Genomic DNA, 19,124 nt, shown 5'->3' with positions numbered 1-19,124 from the left:
GAACCCGACTGGGAGGGGTTTGAAAGCTTCAACGATGAGAATAAATTTGAATTTAGAAGGGACGCACAGAGAGATAAAAAATAACCCCTGGAACAGCAGCCCGAAAAAGAAGAAGAAAAGATAACCACACTCAGCAAGAAACTAACCTTCAGGTCCAAAAACAAACGCAAGGGGTCCTTCGTCGCCAACTTCCCCAGCAATCCCTCGCGCAAGAACAATAGCCACGTAGAACTCACCACCACACTCCCGCAAAGGAACATCGTCACAGAGAAAGTCAAAAGAGCCGCACTCATCTTCGAAAAAAAAGAGGAAGGCATTCCCATATTCCACGATCTATAGTACAGACCCACACAGGGACAACTCATCTACAAGAGCCAACCGCTAGCAACCGCAGAACAGTATATCTAGCGGAACGCCAGAAAGGAAAGCCCCTCCCTTCCCCTCAGTGGCGATGAGCTTCGCTTCGAGAGCAAGTTTTAAAGCGGAAACTTAGAACAGGTCGTAAAAGTAGCCAATGAGTATCATCTATATATGGCAGTCGATACCAATACCCGAGGACATAGACAGTGGTTTTATTTTAGCGTCGTTTCGGCCCAGAATAGGAAAGTAAAAATGGTTGTGCACTCCTTTCGAAAAAAAATGTCACTCTTTCAGATCGGGATGAAACCCTACGGCAAAAGAAGAGAGGAAGGATAAGGAGAGTGGAAGGCGGTTGGGTGTAATGTTCGCTACGGAAGGGATGCTGATCGCGGAAAAAGGACGAACGGTCAGAAGAGAGTGGATTATTTTCTTTCTTTTTAGATTTAGCTGCAAAAAAATGAAGAATTTTGTATCGCTTCCTGCATACCGTACTCATACACCTTCCTAAGAGAAAGGATAAAAGTATTCACCTCACCCACTGTTAGCAAAGTATAGATAAGAGAAGAAATCCTCTGCAAGACCCTAACTGGCCTATAAGTGCCACTAATAACCATCAACGGCACAGCAACAACTAAACAACATCGGTATTTGATCATCAACACGCGTACCCATCCTGGAGAATCTTCAGCTTCATGGGTCTTAGACGGTTTGCTGAAGGAGATAGTTTCCTCTCCCATCCTGCAATAACTGCTCATGGAATTCAGAGTGGTCGTGAAGATAGTTCCGATGCTGAATGTTTAGGGGGTATGTATGGGCAATTATCGGACTGGAACCATGGGCATGGATTTTAATAGACTTTTTCTCACGGGGTCGCCTGATCTTTTCCCAGAAATCAACGCATTGAAAAAAATGGTAGAGGAATGCAAAACAAGAGGAAAAGTTGATCTGTTTTTGGATCTACATGGACACTCTATACTTCCGGGCTGCTTCATGTATGGTCCGGATCCTGTCTTCGCTCCTAAGACCGCTTTAGGTCCCCTCATGCGCTAAATGGCAAAATCCCGATACTTCATGCGCAGTCACTGCGTTCAAGGAGTCGACAGCACCAAGGCATAAACATCCCGCATCTACTTTCAAGTCCAGGAGGGAATTTTCTCCCTCACCTGCTAAAACTCTCTCGGTTTGTACTGCAAAAACGGGCAGAAGGGAAAGGAAATGCAATTCTAAGCAAAAGATTGGCAATAGTTCGGAAAGGATTTGATCAGCATCATCCTCAACGTCTACGATGAGTATAATTGCGAGGAAAGAGAAGTCCCCCAAGTGTCAGCGCTAGAATAGGCAATGAGCTTGATCCGAAGTGCAGAAGAGGAAGATTTTGTATGGGAAAAATCGAAAACTGACAACGGTAAGGTCGAGGAGCAAATGAAGCTTTTGGAGGATCTCTAGCTTGAGTAAATCGACCTTCCTCGGCAGTTGACAATAAGCCAAGACCATGCTCCAGAGTAGACCTGCTCTCTCAACGACTCCGATGGCTCTTCCGAGGATCTCTCCCTCACTCGACAGCAATAACTGGTCAAAATGGTCAGAAAAACACTAGCCAAACAGGCACCCCCAGTTCCCATCGAACATTCCCCCACCCATGCTCTCAGTCCCAGCAGGCATGACCCACGGGCTACCTTGACTGGCTCCAAGGGGAAATTTATCAACAATTTCAAAGAATACCGGTTCGGAGTGGAGGACAGTACGATCAATGACTGGTACACAAGGAAACGATTATTCTCCATACCGAAACACTTGAAAAACGATAGACAAGGACAATCCTACCTCATACGCAAGAAGCAATCCCACCCCAGCAACACCTAGCTAGCAGCTGAGCCATTGTAACTGACCAAGAGAGTCAGGACGGAGGAAAGAGATATGAGAAGGTCTTCCTTCGATAGGTTCAGTGCGAAAGAATTCGTCACTAGGCAAAAAGTACTCCTGGAGAACTTACTCATGAAGAAACTATGATTTTTATAATAGATTATAAATGGGATTGCTGGTGGTAAGGTATATTCATAGATATCGCATATGGCTGCGTGGGGATACCGTCGAAGAGGTCCGATCTAGAGCCGAATACTTCCTCTCTCTTTGCTATTACCTGGGAGGCAGGTAATCTCCCCTATTGCCTAGCAGCAGCTAGATTTCTCTATTCTTTTCTCGGTTGTGGTGGTTCATGACATCCAGACTGCTCTGCAGTTTTCCCACAGTGGCCCTCAGGTTGTGGTTTTCCCCCTTGAGAGCCTGATTCTCGTGCATCAGGCCTCCCAACTCCTATTACAGCTCCTGGTAGCGTCTCAGCCAATCCTCATCGATCATCGGTCGGTCAACATAAACCGGCACTTCCACTTGGACCTCAACTGGAACTTCCACCTTTTTCTCCACTTCGACTGGCCGATCAATGTATATAGGTTTTTCAACAAATACCGGTTTATCGACGATGATCGGTTCATGGTAGACCGGTTTATCCACGTAGACATGTTTCTCCACGATTTCTGGAACCTTTATCTCCTTTACTATGACCTAAGGGATTTTTTTCTAGATCTAGATATACTTTGGCACTTCGACTATCTTCTCGATCACTCTCTACGGCCCTGGGATGTACTTCGGCACTTCAACTTTCACCTACACTGGCCTTTACACCACCACTTCCTTCACTGTCTCTTTCGGCGCCTTTCCTGCAGCCTTTCGCAGGGCTTCGTTTTATACTTCTAACCGATATTTTTCCCCCTATAGACGGTTGATAGTTTTTTCGTGATCTTGACAAGTAAGGTCTCGTTTGGTTAGATGCGCCAATTCCAATCCCATTCTCACTCTTTCCCTTTCACTCTATGCCAGTTCCGCAGTTAGGGCGTGCACCTTTTTGAAAAGCTTCTTGATGCACTCCTGATCCCCATCGCCATCGAGAACAATCTAGATCTATTTATTTCTGCTACGTGAGGTCTACATCGTCGACTATAGCCTCAACTTGTTGCGATCACGTGTGGGAACGGTTATCGGCACGAATGGTTAGACCTTTTTGAGACTTGTACTGGTCTTGAAGGTACGTTGCGCGCTTGCCGATCTGGCATGGTGGGGATGCGGGTGCGTATGTGTATTTTTTTTCTATATGATGATGGGGGTTTGGAAATAGAGGGCCTCTCTGCTATTGGCTTTTTTGGTGGAAATGGGCGTGACCTTAACCTCGACTGCTGAGCAGCTATGCTTGCAGGGTTTATCAGTGGCCCTGGATTACTTCTTGGAGATTGGGATTTTAAAATCACCGTAGTCCGTTTGGAGCGTGTGCATGATCTCCGCTGCCTTTTTGCTGAAGGACATACACCGTTCAAATTTATTACAGCTTTAGAACATCGCAAATCAGCCGAATAACATCAATCAAATTGATCATCCAAGCAGGAAAAAAGGAAAGAAAATAAAGTGGTTCCCGAATGCATGAAGTAAACGATATGATAACCGCTCTTAGGATTGAGATAGGGTATTTCATTCTTGGGCTGGACTTACAAAAGGTGAGTAAATGATTAATTTTATTTTCTTTTCCATCATTTTCTTCAGATATAATCATTTTCGATCGAACTGATGGGAAATTGCACGGGGACCAACTCCAAATCGAAACCAATCAAATCCCTGCAAAAATAAAACATTGAAGATCAAGAAAATACGCCCCCTGCAGGCGTCCGCAATACCCCAAGGACCAAAATCACCCTCGAAGAGTAATCCGCATAACTATATAGAGCAATTCGCAAAAGAGATACACTCAAGAAGAACCTCATGGAAGGCACCCTTGATCCTCCTGTCTTCTTCGTCCATAAGATAGAACCCCTCACAAAGAAATACAACAAATGACACCATGATAATTGTTTAACTCCTTTCCATTATTATACATCACATCAATCAAAGTTGATGCCCAGCTCACACAGGCCAAACCTCACCACCATTCTCCTCATCCTCTTCTGTTTATACTCGGTATAGACCTATAAAGAGTTTTCCCTTACGAGATCATCAACCAGTGAACATCAGTTCAATTGTTCCTCATAATCATTAGGCTCCAATACAACCTTCAGCGAATTGTGTTACCTGAAGGATATCACCTACCACATGGATCTGTTCATCGATGATCTCATCTATTACGTAGCTGTTGACCTCACCACTCCTTTGTCCTGGCTGAAATCACCGGATTGCCACAGTGGAGGCAAGGGATGCAGGATCATACAGAGCTCAGAAAAAGAAGAGGCGGAGAATCAATTCAAAGATGTTAGGGTAAGGTTTCGATTGTTTGGCCGGCAACGATAAAATACGCATAAAAGAGATGTGGCAATCCTCGGTTCGTCTGATTTCATATCTGGAGAAATTTAGACAATAGAATATGCCTAATTTTATGCCAAAGATTCGAAGAGCACCAGATAGCTGGCGAGGCTGATAGGCTTGAGCTTGTTCTTAGCTCCGTAGAAGGATACAATAGCCATCAGGAATGCCAATATCGTTAAGGTTTAAAAATTGTCAGAGAGTGTAAATTCTATGATCGATGGAGCCATATCCCTGAGATCCTCTTTATAACCTTCAAGCCTGCTTTCGGAGATATTCGCAAATAGTTAATCAGGCAGACGGATAGTCACCATTTTCCTCCATCCTCTTTCGAAGTAGGGAACCATATCGATCGGTGATCTTTCCCTCAAGAATGCTAAGACTAAGCAGTCGGATATCATCTGGGTCGGTATGAAGGACAATCCCAACGATGGAGTTTCCTGCTTTTCCACAGGAATATCCATAAAGTAAATTTTCGACCAAAACCAAAACCCCCATGAAAATACTTTAAACTCAGCCAAGGATATCTACCTCACCACCAGTAGCAGCTTCATCTTCCTCCCTTAGGACCACATCACATGGCTCACAAACACTCTCAAAGAGAAGACTGCAGCTTCCTGCAAAATCAAGCATGATAGTGGTATCTATCGATGTGAATGGTAAGCCTTATAGAGGAAAAGATAGGGAATCATGCTGGCCCTTACGTTTAAACTGATGCAAAAAGCAAAGATTAGCATTCCTTTCACTACTCTCATACTTATCTCAGAAGATTTATTTATCTAATTTGTGATTAGATTGTCACCCTCAGGCAAGATCATCCTCGGAGAGCCTTTTTTCGAGTAATATGTTACTTTCATCGATTACAGTACCAACAAGATCGGTTTCTCTCCTGCATTTTTCCACCACTCAGATAAATTCACCAAAATCTTAGTCTACTTTCTCAGACTAATCCTCTTCGGAGCCATCTCCCGTACCTTTTTCATAATTTAGTCTTCGTAGCATATATCTGCTTCAACCCATGGCTGCAATTCCAAAAATTCATGAAGAGGAAGTTGAACAAATGGAAAAAGATAATGAACCCAGGACGTAGCGGAAGTTACGACGGATTAGGTGAGTTCTAATCCCCCGGTGAAGGATTGATTATGTTGCTTACTAATTATTTTTGGTGCAAGCCGATAAAGGTTTAATTTATGAACGCTTCCCCAACCTATCAACATTAATAAAAGATTATATTGAATGGACCAGTGCACGGTGGATCTTGCCCAGTACGTTCAAGATATTGTATTCTTTTCGGGTCGGTCGCCCTTCTTCAAAGGAAATTACGAATAATGCATCGACCATCCCGCCCTCAGATACTCTCTTGTCTAATTCGGAATCGGCGGGATCGATAGTGGAGCATTTATGGGGATTTGCGTGCCAAAGAGTTGTAGCGATACGGAGATAGCTGGTGGAATTGACCAGATAATGGGATTTATGAACTCTACCTTTGAGGTATTGTCTATCGATTCACATATCTCAGATTATCATGTGGATATGGACTGGCTTTCCTATTTCACGATGGCATTGCTCTCGATTATAGCGATAATGGGCATTTGGGGGACTATTCGCAACTTTACCACAAAAAAGAAAGAAAAACATATCATTTTGGATGCCTTTGACGTGGCTAGGAACTTAGAATCGCATTTCAAGATCAGATAAGGAGAGGATCTCAATATCATGGATGGCATTAGAGCCCTTTCTATGATGTGGGTGGTCTTCGGACATTAGTTTTCCTTTGCTTTGGCTGCTGGAGAAATCAATTTAACTTCAATTACCCCCGTCGTCAGCCAACCGTTCTTCCTTCTTGTCGAAGCCGGCCTTCTCTCAGTGGATATCTTCTTCATGCTGGGTGGGTTCTTCTTGGCTTTTGCCTTCATGCGAGAAAAAGCAAGCGGATTAGGAGCCTTTGGAATGGGTATCCTCCAAAGATTGCTTCGCATATGGCCGGCCTATATCCTCGCTATGTTCTTCTACTATTCCCTATTCATGCAAACAGGTAGCGGTCTGTTTTGGAATAAGGCCTTCCCCGACGTGTCGATGTGCAGATCAATGTGGAGGGAGGTTCTCTTCGTCGCTAATATGATCGACAGGGGACAGGAAATGTGTCTCGGCTGGGGATGGTACTTGCAAGTCGATTTTCAACTCTTCATCCTTAGTCTCCTTCTCTTGTTCCTCTACCAACGGTCGAGGATAGCCTCCATCGCCACCGCCCTTGCCAGCATGGTCGGCTCCACCATCTTCAATATCACCTATACCTACAACCATGAGGTTAGGATATTCACGGATTTGGGAGCGTTTGTCAATTTTGAAGATTTCATGCTGGACCTCTATATGAAGCCTTGGGGAAGATGCACGCCGTATTTCTTTGGCTTGCTTGTCGGCATTTTTTATATGGAGTATCGAAGTAATCATTATTTTACATAGAGGCGAAGAAGGAAAAATAGGAAAGCCAATCACTTTTTGGCAAATTGCACAACATTTTTGCTGACAAGCGTGTGAGGATATGCATATAATGGCTGGGGATGGGTTTGATGTCATTCGTAGCTTTTATTCCTCGATGCCAGCAATCAGGTTCTTGCGTATGGTCTCAACTAACCCATTCATTCTACTGGGGTCTTTCAAAGCCACTCTTTCTATTGGGTATGCTAATGACGATTCTTCCATCGATGTTGGGCCATCGTCACTCCTTTTTCAACCTTATCCTGACCTCAAAGGCCTTTCACTTCATCGCTAGGGTCTCTTTCTGTACGTATCTGGTGCATTTGATGGTGATTTACCATTACACTCTCAGTCGAAACTACAATTTGTATTACAATATCTTGGATAATTTTATTGTATATCTTGGAATCTTGGTCATTTCGCTGTTCTTTGGCTTTCTTGTAACCATAATGATTGAACTTCCTTTTGCTAAACTGCAAAAATAGGCAATTAATATCATCAAATCAAAAGCAAAAGAAAGGAAAGATAAAGGTGAAAGTCTTCTCACCGAAAACGAGGGCAAAAGTGCATCAATTTTATCGGAAAAGATAGAAAAATCAATAACGCATGCATCGACCCATGAATGATTTCATCATTTTATTTGTGATTCTTATATATGCAAGAAAAACGAGCAAGCAATCTAACCTAATTCATCTACAACCAAACCAAAAACTTCAGATAATAATTACAGAGCAAGTACCTACCATCCCGCATCCAATATTTCCACTCAATTTACACCCAACTAGCCAAGTGCTACGAACAGTATATCACACCAAATATCCAATAACAAATGGACAGCTCCGCCATGCTCGAGTATTACACTTGCTACAAACGCACCCTGAGGACCGCAAAGGACAACAATAAGAGACTCTACGAGGAGGGATTGAAAATATAGGTGAAACTTAAACAATGCATCGAAATCAAATCGTCACTCACGAAAAGCACAGCCGATTTCGAAAATGAAAGAAAGGAATGCTATGATGATTTTGCGGAAAAATATGATCTGCTTTATGCCTCCATCTTCGCAAAGAAAAATAGTCAAGATGGAGAAAATGCACAAGGGAATGGATAGCCAGCCAAGAAGTGATATGAGTTATGTGTATACCATCAATACCACATTTTCAACTATATTTCTCATTTCCTTTTCCATAAACCCCCAAACTTCAAGCAAAGGATCATCATTCATCATCCCCCCTTTCCGTAACCCTCTTCCTGCACTTCATCTTCATATGTGAATGATATATAATGATGAGTATATGCGTATCATTGGTACCTGAGCATGGTTCCATCACTATTCCAGCTAAAGTTTTGCACGAACTGCGGAATGGAGTACTCCTTTCTCAGTATCTGCTGCCTGTGGGATGTCTGGTGGAAGGTATACTCGTTGTTCAGCCTTCGCTAAGAGGAGATTATCTTGCTGAGCTCCTTTTGGGACCTGACCTGCCTGCTCATTTTAGAAGAATTATATATATCGGTGATATGAATAAGTATATGATGCGTTTATGATCGATAAATAGGGAGGAAAAAGATAGGTTTTATGGGCGTTATTGCTAATTTGAAAAGGATTTGCGTATTATCATTGTGTGAGGTTTGAAAGGACAAGCTCCCTAGCTTCGGAAACATCCGGCGCGAAATATCTATCCTCAATCATCGGCGTAATCTTCTTGCCTACGTTCGATAAGATCTTCTTGAGCAGGGGTGCAGGCTACGTCCCCAACTGCTCAGCAGCATTGAACACCATCAGCAACTCAATTGCGCATATATTCGCCATATTTTCCAACAAAGTCATTGCCTTTCTGGCAGCGTAGCCGCCCATAGATACATGGTCCTCCTGACCAGCAGAAGTAACGATCGAATCCGCCGAGGCAGGCTTCACCAAGACCTTACTTTCCGATAGAATGGCAGCTGAAGTGTCTATATGTGGAAGGGGGTACATTGCGAGATCATGAAACCGCTATTCAGGCCTCCGTTTCGGATGAGGAAGGGATGCAGACGCGAGATCTTGCCATTGATGTATCGCTATATCCTTGCTTCGCTGAACTTGCCAAGCGTAAACAAGGCAACTCCCAAAAAATCTGCAGCCTTTGCCACGTATTACCCATGGAAATTACCAGCAGAGACGAGGGTGTCCTCTTTGAATCCGTCTTACTTGAAGTAGACAAGGGGGTTATCCGTTGCACTGTTCATTTAATTTTGGACTATTTTCTTACAAAAATCCAATGTTTTTCGCACTCCCGCCAACGCCTAAGGACAGTCCAGCAAAGAATGAGCATCCTAATCAAAGGCTCTCTGCTTGTGCATCGGTGATTCCTCCTCTCCACCTGTCAACTCTCTTATTTTGGATATTATTGATGCCAATTAACTATTGATCCCTTTGTAGAATTACTAGCTTTCTACTGAGAAGAGCTATCGATCGATGCCGAATATCTCAGTAGCTAGAGAGTAAAGAACAACTGATGAGTCAAAGAGTGCCTAGGCTCTCACCAAACTATTGGCAAGGAAAGCAGTCATGAACTGAGTGCCATTGATCAAAGCCAATCCCTCCTTTTCAGCCAATTCCAACCTCACAAGGCCTAACTTCCCAAGGACTGTATCAGCAGCAGCCCAATCCTTCTTCTCGTGGTCCCAGGCCAATCCCTCTCCCAGCATCCCCAGAGCCAAATGCGAGAGAGGGGCCAAGTCACCCGACGCCCCAACGGTTCCTTGTTCGGGGATATAGGGAAGAAAATCAGCATTCAATGCATTGATGAATTTCCTCAAGTTCTAAGGATGAATTCCACTTCTTCCCTTGGCTAGCGTATTGATCCTTAGCACGATCATCCTGCGTACAATATCGAGCGGGACTGGTTTTCCGACTCCGATGGCATGTGACCTGATCAAATTGACTTGCAATTTCTTTCTATTCTCGCTACTGATGGCCACGTTGGCAAAGGATCCGAACCCTGTCGTGATGCCGTAGACCGCCTTGGTGGGATCTTGCATCATATTGACGATTGCCTCTCTGCTGCGTTATACCAATTTCCATGTCTACTTTGAAAGATCTATCTTCTTGCCCCCACGCACGATGGAGTCCAGAGAGGAAAGGGAGAGGCTTTGCCCGTCGAGGTATATCACTTCACTCGATTGCATCTTTACAGTTTGGGTGATTATATTATGGCCTATGAATGGGATGGATGGTATGATAAACTATTTAAATTTTAGATTGGATAACAAAAATACAAAAGATTAACGGACCTATTGCGGCATATGTTTCCCAAGATTCTTCCAAAAAATCAATCAATTTCTCACAATTACCCCAATACATCAATTCCATATATTTCTTATTTTTTGTTATGACTACTCTTTCATTTTCATCTGCGGAGTATAAGAGCCTCCCATTACATTCTTATTTAAAATATAATGTAGCACTAGGCGAAGTGGTACGAATAGCGTGAGAAATGGCGCCAAAAGACCAAGCCCTACCCGAGCAACTCCCCCGACATCTACAAGCCCTCGGAACTCACCATGGAGGTCTGCGACATGATCAACGATATCATCATCTCCACCAAAGGACCCTACCAACCCTTCGAGAAAAAAATCAACCTCGCAGACCTCGCCAGCATCGTCGAAGAGATCTGGGACGACCAGGATGATTAATGATTCCCTGCATCACCTCCATACCTACCATCTACTCAACTAATTATGATGATAACCGTGTAGAAACCATCAAATAAATGCTTGGATCACCCCTTTCCATAAGGGAAGGATTGCCATTATGCCTCTATTGCAAATGATCCAACCGATGATTCCGTTTGTTTTCATTATATAACTTCAAAAGATGGGTCAGAAGCAACCCGCCCAGGCGCAATCCTAGCCTTCCGGTTGCGTGATCGACCATCCGCGATTCAAGCAGGCCCGTTTACTCAGCGATAAGCAAGGGTAAAGCATCCAAATATCCGTACCAGTGGTCAACGAGAATGAATTAGTCGCATGGGAGAAAGGATTCAGAGCACTGCTCGCCCACGATTGCTTATTACTTCCCCTCAGCTTCGAATTCAAACGGACGGAGCTGTGCGGCGCCAATGGGATCTGCAAGGTAGCCAAGAAGATATGCAGGTAAAATTCGATAATTACCCCTTTTTGCTTCGCGATTAAATCACCAACAGGAGAGGACAACCAGGCAAACCGTTCGAAAATGAAGAACTGTGGTACCTTGCACTGAGCCTGCTGGAAGCCGGCAAGGTCATGCACGCAAGAGGAGAAAAAGTTGGAGACGTGCAGCCCGGAAATGTCTTTATCAATGATAACGGACAGGCCAAAGTGGCATGCCAATACTCCTGGCCTCACTAATTGGACAACTACCAGAAGACTGTCTTCGAGAAAGAGGTCACCTATCTTGCTCCCGAGGAAATCAGAGACCTGCATTTCGGCCAAACCTAAACCAAGGCTGACATATCCCTTGCCTAGTCTTTCTCCATCGGTCTTTCTTTGCTGGACAGCGCGGTACTGACAGATTCAACCGATCTTTACTCTCTCTCCGCCTTCAGGATCGACTACCAGAAACTGGACGAACGGAGACTGGCCCTCCAGAGAGCTTCCAACGTGGATGAGGTGCTCAGACAGGCGATCCTAGGCCTCACGGAGGTGGATCCCAAGGGCAGATTGAACTGCAGTGCTGTTTTCTAGTGGATGGAGAAGTATCGCGAGCACATCGTCAATATGTAAGGATTTTAAATCAGGGAACTGCCGCCCTGGATGAAACAGCAGGCTGGAGAGAGGAAAAGCGCACAGATACTCAAACCTCCCACGCAAGCGCCGTTCTATGTTGAGGCGAGGCATTTCCAACCCATCGTATACGAGGATCCAAGGATCATCCACTAGAGGATACCCCAATCCCCCCTTCCAGTTCCCCAATGGCAGGCTCCACCGGCTCTCTTCTAAAACCCCTCTCCAGAACCATACCGCATTGCCGTATAGTCACGGCCGCCTCCACCAGTAATATCGGTTCCTGCCTATCCGCAAGAGGTGGGAGTGTACGAGAGCAGTTACGTGCAGGTGCCGACTTACGCGCCCAGCATCACCAAAAGCGACGATTTTAGGAGCACGCTCCAGAAGATTTAGGAACAATTAGCAGTATCGAGAAAAATGTTCCCCAATTGATCATACAATCATAATATTTCCCATAAAATAACCCCAAAAAACCCCCATTTTTACCCTTTATCTTTTCTCCCATTTGCCTTCCGTTCCTTTTGAAAGTTCTTTTATTTTATGTGTCCCTATATAACAAAATCCATATATACATATATATTCAAAAAAATGTCAAAATAGACCCCAATTTCCAAGGCGACTCGGTAGAAGGTATAGGCTGCGAAGAACTTCATCGAGCAGCGTTACTCGAAGATGATCTACCAGTAGCAGCAGAAGAAGGAATACTGGTAGCAACTGAACCAGAAGATGCAGGCGCTGGGCCTCAGCTCGCTATAGCAACGAGAACTAAAAAAACAGATCAACCACTAATAGGCCCAGCAACTCAGAGAAGAAAGGAAGAAAATAACCATACTCGATTTCAAACCGGTACGGGTCATCGGCAAGGGCGCCTTCGGATAGGTCAGACTCTGCAAGTGGAATAAGTCCAATGACCCCGTCGCAGTCAAAAAACTAAAAAAAAGCGAAATGATCTTCAAGAACAAAGTGATGCAGTCCCGCGAGGAAAGAAACGTACTCGCAAACTCAGAAAACAACCCCTGGGTCGTCGGCCTCAAATGCTCATTCCAAGATGCCGACAATCTCTACCTCGTCATGGAGTACCTCCCCGGTGGAGACCTCATGAACCTCCTCATGAAGAAGGATATCTTCACCCACGAAGAAGCGCAATTCTATACCGCACAGATCTTGATGGCCTTGGACTCCGTCCATAGGATGAAGTATATACACAGGGACCTAAAACCCGACAACGTTCTTCTCGATGCCAACGGACACATCAAATTGTCAGATTTCGGACTCTGCAAACACACAGAGATCAAACCCAAACGATTGCTGGACAATATCAAAAAAGAAGAACCGATCAATGAACGAGAAGAAAAGGCAGAATTCGGAAAAGACTTCCATAAAAGAAATAGAAAATTGGCATACTCAGCAGTAGGGACGCCCGATTACGTTGCTCCCGAAGTCCAAGGCAAACGTAGCTCTCAAAATATGCAGTTGGATACACAGAAACCGTCGACTGGTGGTCCATGGGTGTCATTCTCTTCGAAATGCTCGTCGGGTATCCGCCCTTCGCCTCGGAAACACCCAGAGAGACCTGGTTCAAAATACAAAACTGGAGGAAGTATCTGCAAATACCCTCGGATGCCAAGGTCAGTCCTCAAGCTGCAGACCTCATTAGGTAGTTCTAAAAATATCCAGAAAGCTAGTCGCGGATCCAAGAGAGCGTTTGGGCATCAACGGTGTCGACGAGATAAAAGCCCATCCCTTTTTCGCAGGCATCCAGTGGAACAAATTGCGTGACCGCAAATCCCCCTACATTCCGTAGGTGAAGAACAGTTGGGATACTCAAAACTTCGACCCCTACTAATAGGAGGAGCCGTGGGTGCCATCCGATCTGAAATCCCAAAAGAACAAGAAAAAAAATCCATAATTCATCGGCTATACCTACAAGCCAATGTAGGAGAGCAATTCCGCCCTAGTGAGAGCGCTGGTGGACCTGGATAACTACAAGCCTTCCCAGAAACAGTCCTTGGATTATCTCCAACTGTAACGAACCTTATAACATCCCAACTCCGCCAACTGCTTCAAGAAAAAGGAGGACAAGACCGAAAGAGTAAGCAAGGAGTTCTTGGCAACCACAGCTGCCATCACTGCCAAGAAGGCATAGGAGAAGGAGAAGGAAAGATACAAATATTACTATGGGGATACTCCATAGAAGAAACCGTCTCCTGCTCAAAATTTCTACCGGAAAAGTCCAAAGCAAAGCCCTAAGCAAAGCTCCAAGATCAGTCCATCCAACAAGGGCGGAGAGGAGAAGAAAATGAAGATGAAAGTGCTCCAGAAAAAGCTCATTTGATCGAATTTTGAACGTAACATTCCCACATCCACATCCCACATAATCTAATGTTCAAATACTATAGACAGACGAGAGTAGCAGTAATCACAATCTTTTGTAATGAGTTAGAAATTTTTTCATGGTGGATGTGAGGATCTTAGAAGAGGTTTGATTTTTTTCTGTTTTCTCCATCTCCAAAAGGCAATTCTATATGGAAATTATGAACTCCTTCTGATTCACGATCTCGTTCCTCAGCAGCCCCTGCGTAAAGGATTGCTTCTTCAGCAAAAACTCCTTCTTCCGTCGCTCCACCCTCGATACCCGGTGTTTATCCATCGTTGCACTTTTCCCAATGACCATCTACGCTGAATCTCCCAAGTGATCAGCTTCGGTTTTTGGGTCTACCGACTCCGCTTGGCGAAAATTGCTTCTCGATGTAGGGGTCTCGAGCCTCGGTGAAGTTGCGTTAGGGATGGGAGTGGCGTTTGTGGAGGGAGGCGGATCGGGAATAAAATTTACGATTATAACTTCGTTTTAGAGTCTTGCTAAAGTTGGAGAGCGGATTTGCGACCATGGTCCTTGCGCTCTTCTTCTAGGCCGAGAATACAGTCCTGGCGTATTTTTAGGTCATGGGCTCCGACCGCCCCCAGCGAAACTTGGGAGAAGAGAGCTACTAGTGCGGGTGGTTCTTGCTGAGGAACATCTAGAGATCGTTTCTGCTGGTCTCTTGCTGCAACTTCCACGGAGAGATATAACCCAACTACACCACCTAAGATTTCACTCGAAGTTTTTTACCAAACATCCGATAATTATATTTATCATATGATCAAACATAACAACGCAGGGGGGAGGGCAGGAGGGGTTTGGCTGGAGGGATTGAGAGGGGAATTAATGTGGTTGGGTGCTATAAGTATGGATGAATGGGCTATGGATGGATATAAAATATATTTAAAATGAGCAACCCCCAATAAAGACCCAACAACAGTGAACTCAAGGCCGAACTGACCGCATCAATCGTCAACAGATCCCAAGGACCACCCATTTCCCCATCCAACAGAAACGCAGCCTCGCGAACAGCCGCCCAAAACGAAGACCCTTACCTCTCCAGGTACAAGGGATAGGCCATCCCCGAGGAAAGATTGCACAAGTCAAAGACCAGATCGATCAAGCTCACCCAATCGGCCCACAACTAAAAATTGGAGACCACCGTAAGAGTGAACGAAAATCTGGTGAAAGTAAAAGAAGAAAAAGTGATGCTGAATTCAACCGTCAACGGCAATCAAATCCCTGGGTTTTAGCAAGAGGAATTTCAAGATAAAAAATTTAAGAAATTCTCGATCACCGCCATGATCAAGGAGAAAGATCTCATCAAGGAATCCAATTACTTCGACTAAAGCCACCTCGGAGACGGAGAACTCCAACCCGTCGTCGATAAGACCAGAGTAGACTTCAGAATGGGAGAAATCGAACAGTTTGAAACGTTCAATGTGAAAACCTTCCTCTTTGATAGGAATCTAGCTCATAAAGTCACCCAGTGATCATGATATCCCTTTCATTATCCACCATACATCCGGAATCAAGATGCATTCAATATCACATCGGGGTATCCATACCCATTCACGTTATCTATGTCCATCCATCTATCAGCATGTGATAAATCTATCTTTGACTAAATCCCCAAAAAATAGATAAATTTATAAGTTAAGTAGCCACAGGTATACATCACTTGGAGATGAGGAAGGCAACAACGCTGATATCGTCATTAGCGGTCGTATTGAACTGGCTCGAAGCTTCAAACTGCATCACGGATAATTACCATCTCCAAGCAATCAAAATTTCGTAATGATTCCGCAAATACTCCGCAACATCCGATGGGAATTTCTCAGGCGCATTCACCCCCACGATCACGTAGGTTGGCTTAGGATTGATATACTTCAAGATGATGAAATCGTCAATCGTCACGTTCTATGCCGTCAAGACCTACCAGACAAGAACCTGAGTAGGAAAGACAATAGAGAATGAGGATAGGTCATATTGTCCACCTATATGCTATCCTCATCGAAACCAGTGATTTGCAGAGTGCTGAGTAGTGCTAGAACTACGTAGGTTTTTCTTCAACTGTAACATCAGTGAAATGTAGCAAATTTTCCGTATCTGTTGATTGTCTATACTTTTTGATCTTCCTTGCCAGTTCGCTATTCCCATCGATGTTCATAAACTCCAGCCTCTCCTGCGCTCGCGTCGACGGCTTCTCCTTCCGCTACTTGATCTACAACATCTTTCGCTTTATCTCCTGCTCGTCGAATTTTATACCGTGGTCATTCTACTAGGCCTTGTGGAAGGCCAGAGGCCGGTTTAGCAGAGAGCTATGCCGGTAGACGCTCAGACCCAAGTGGAAGAATCGTTTCAGTGCGATCATCAATTGAAATGAAGTATTATAAAATATTCAAATTATGATCGGAAAGACCCACCTGACAACCGCCAGCGAGGAGAAGATGAAAAGAGAAGTACGCTCCATCTACGACGCATTAATCAAATGCGGATTCCCCGGCATGATCAGCAAATCCATCCCCAAAGATGAAAAATAGATGAATGAGCTATTGGCAGAGTACTTCCAACCATCACCCAATCGGTAGGGTCTAATCTAATGGCTGATACTGCAGCTCTATCCTCTGTACCAGCAAGAGACAGCAAAGACGGATAAAAAATCATCTAAGACAAAGAGTAATGGTCGTTTAATTTAGAGCTTATCTGCTATCTATGGAGGTTAGGAGTGATGCCGTATTCAAAACACACAAAAAATTTAGATTACCAAAAATACGTTTAGGGTTTGATCGGCCACGAAAATTCAATCAACTTAATCTTCAATCTCTGCACCTTGCTGCTCTAGGCAAAACGCCAATAAAAGTCAAGGAAAGACGGCCAATTCCATTACTTCATGGAGGATCTTATCGTGAATTGGGATAGTCTCATCAACGTAGAGTACGATCCTTATAAGATATCTTTTCCGATGGCTTTTCAAGAACTCACTGAGGAATAATTTTAACAAAAATATTAGGAATTCCATCAAAAAATAAACCAATTCAGAAAAGAGAAATAATCCAAAATATAACCGTAAAATGACAGTGAAACCACTTTTTAAAAAATTTTCAAAGAATTCTAATCAAATAAGGCCCTATTCATCCAAACCTACGAATCCTTCATCCGAAAACTGACCAAAACAATCCAAGACCACCAAAGCTTAGTCCAATCATACAAAAAATAACCACAATAGCAACCCAACGGCCGAACCATCACCATCTCCACGTAGCTTCCTACCATCTACCGTCAATACAAATAAAAAATCAAGCTGCACGCCCTGCCCACCACCCAAATCCGCTAACTTTCACAGTAGATCCGCTCCATGATCACCTCGCTAAACGCCAACGTGCAACTCTGACAGCTTCCTCCGTATCTTCCCCATTTGATCTTTCTTTTTATCATATAATAAGTTGATTATTAATAATCATAAAAAACCACACGCAGCAAAAAGATCATACGATCATTGATAATTATTTCCCCGCTGTCCGTCCTCCCGCCCTTCATCTAATATCCATCTTCCATGTTCTGGTCTCTCTGAAGGTCAGGCTTCTCATTTTCTCAGCATACTTGATCATTATCAGCCGGCTGCGAAAGTCCATTTTCGTTAGCGTCATCAACCTCCCCACGTAATCCTTCGAGGTAAAAAATTCTCTGCACAGCAGCCGCAACCTTCCAGCATTGAACAGCGCCTAAAAATCAGAAAAAGAACCATTAGACAAGTGCAAAAGATTTAGAGCGGCCTGCTAAGAGGGGGCCAGGATGTTAGCTGAATTTAACATCCCCAAAAAGGAAAGAAGCAACGATTTTAGATGCTTACCTATGTTCTGAGTCTCGTAGCTTTAGCCCCTCATACGTTAGGATCTTTCTGAATGCGCAGAGGGGGTACTAAAGATCTAACGAATTTATCGATGCTCTTTATTTTGAGAGATTTAGAGAGGGGGAACTTGCTGATGGGTGTGGTGGGCGTCTGGGGCGGCATCTTGAAGGTCGTGTCCAGTAGGGTCCAATTTTTCGATCTCTGCTTTCTAATCCTGGTATTCGTCCAGGGGGGCAAGGGGGAAGGGTTCTTCAAAGTGGCCAAGCGGGAGGAGCGGGGGCGAGTCCTAGGGAGCCTCAAGCTCGTAATTGTGCCCCCTGAAGTCGAGACAATTGAAAAGGTGGTCTTCTTCAAAGTTATACATGGATTATTATCAATTATAAAAAATCGACTCGCAGGAAAGCAGAAGAGGGTTTTGGGTTTTTTTGAGATGGATGAGGGATAAGCCCGTGGGGAATAAAATAAACAAATGGGAAATATAAATATTATTGGATTCATTAGATCTTAGCTTCAAGATGAAATCGAGAAAAGTCAAGAAACAAAATGCACAAAAAGTTAGAATGATAACTAATGTCTTATGTATGGGTTTTTGGTAAATTGGGGATAGATCTGGAAGGGTATGATGATAGATATGCATGTTTTATGTTCTGTTGTTGGTTCCTATCATCGTAAATGATTGATAAAGGTGTATAAAAGGTAAACAAAGCTATATGGTGATTGTCCATATATTTTTACCCGATGGTCGTTGGAAGTTGGATCTTACTTGTGGAAAATATTATGCTTGTTTTTGCGGTGGGAAGTTATATATACTAGTGATGGTTGGTGATGGAGAAGCTAAAAATGTTTAAGTTTATATAGGTATGGCTATTGATGGGATCGTATGGGGTTGGGGTTGGGGTTGGGGTTGGGGTTGGGGTTGGGGTTGGGGTTGGGGTTGGGGTTGGGGTTGGGGTTGGGTTGGGGTTGGGGTTGGGTTGGGGTTGGGTT

The 19,124-nt window shown here is 44.0% G+C and overlaps 1 protein-coding gene across 1 annotated transcript; it reads left to right on the top strand.

The window, feature by feature from the left end:
* Nucleotides 1-11,187: 11,187 nt before the first annotated feature.
* Nucleotides 11,188-13,729, top strand: LOC116268125 (uncharacterized). Its single transcript, XM_031649925.1, is given in 4 exon segments — nt 11,188-11,313; nt 12,718-13,398; nt 13,401-13,598; nt 13,601-13,729. Coding segments are annotated over 4 exon segments (1,134 nt in total).
* Nucleotides 13,730-19,124: the final 5,395 nt, after the last annotated feature.

This window comes from Nymphaea colorata, unplaced genomic scaffold, assembly GCF_008831285.2.
Source record: "Nymphaea colorata isolate Beijing-Zhang1983 unplaced genomic scaffold, ASM883128v2 scaffold0128, whole genome shotgun sequence".
NCBI classification, from domain to species: Eukaryota; Viridiplantae; Streptophyta; class Magnoliopsida; order Nymphaeales; family Nymphaeaceae; genus Nymphaea; species Nymphaea colorata.
Note: the sequence above shows the minus strand (reverse complement) of the source record. Positions and strands in the feature narration are given on the sequence as shown.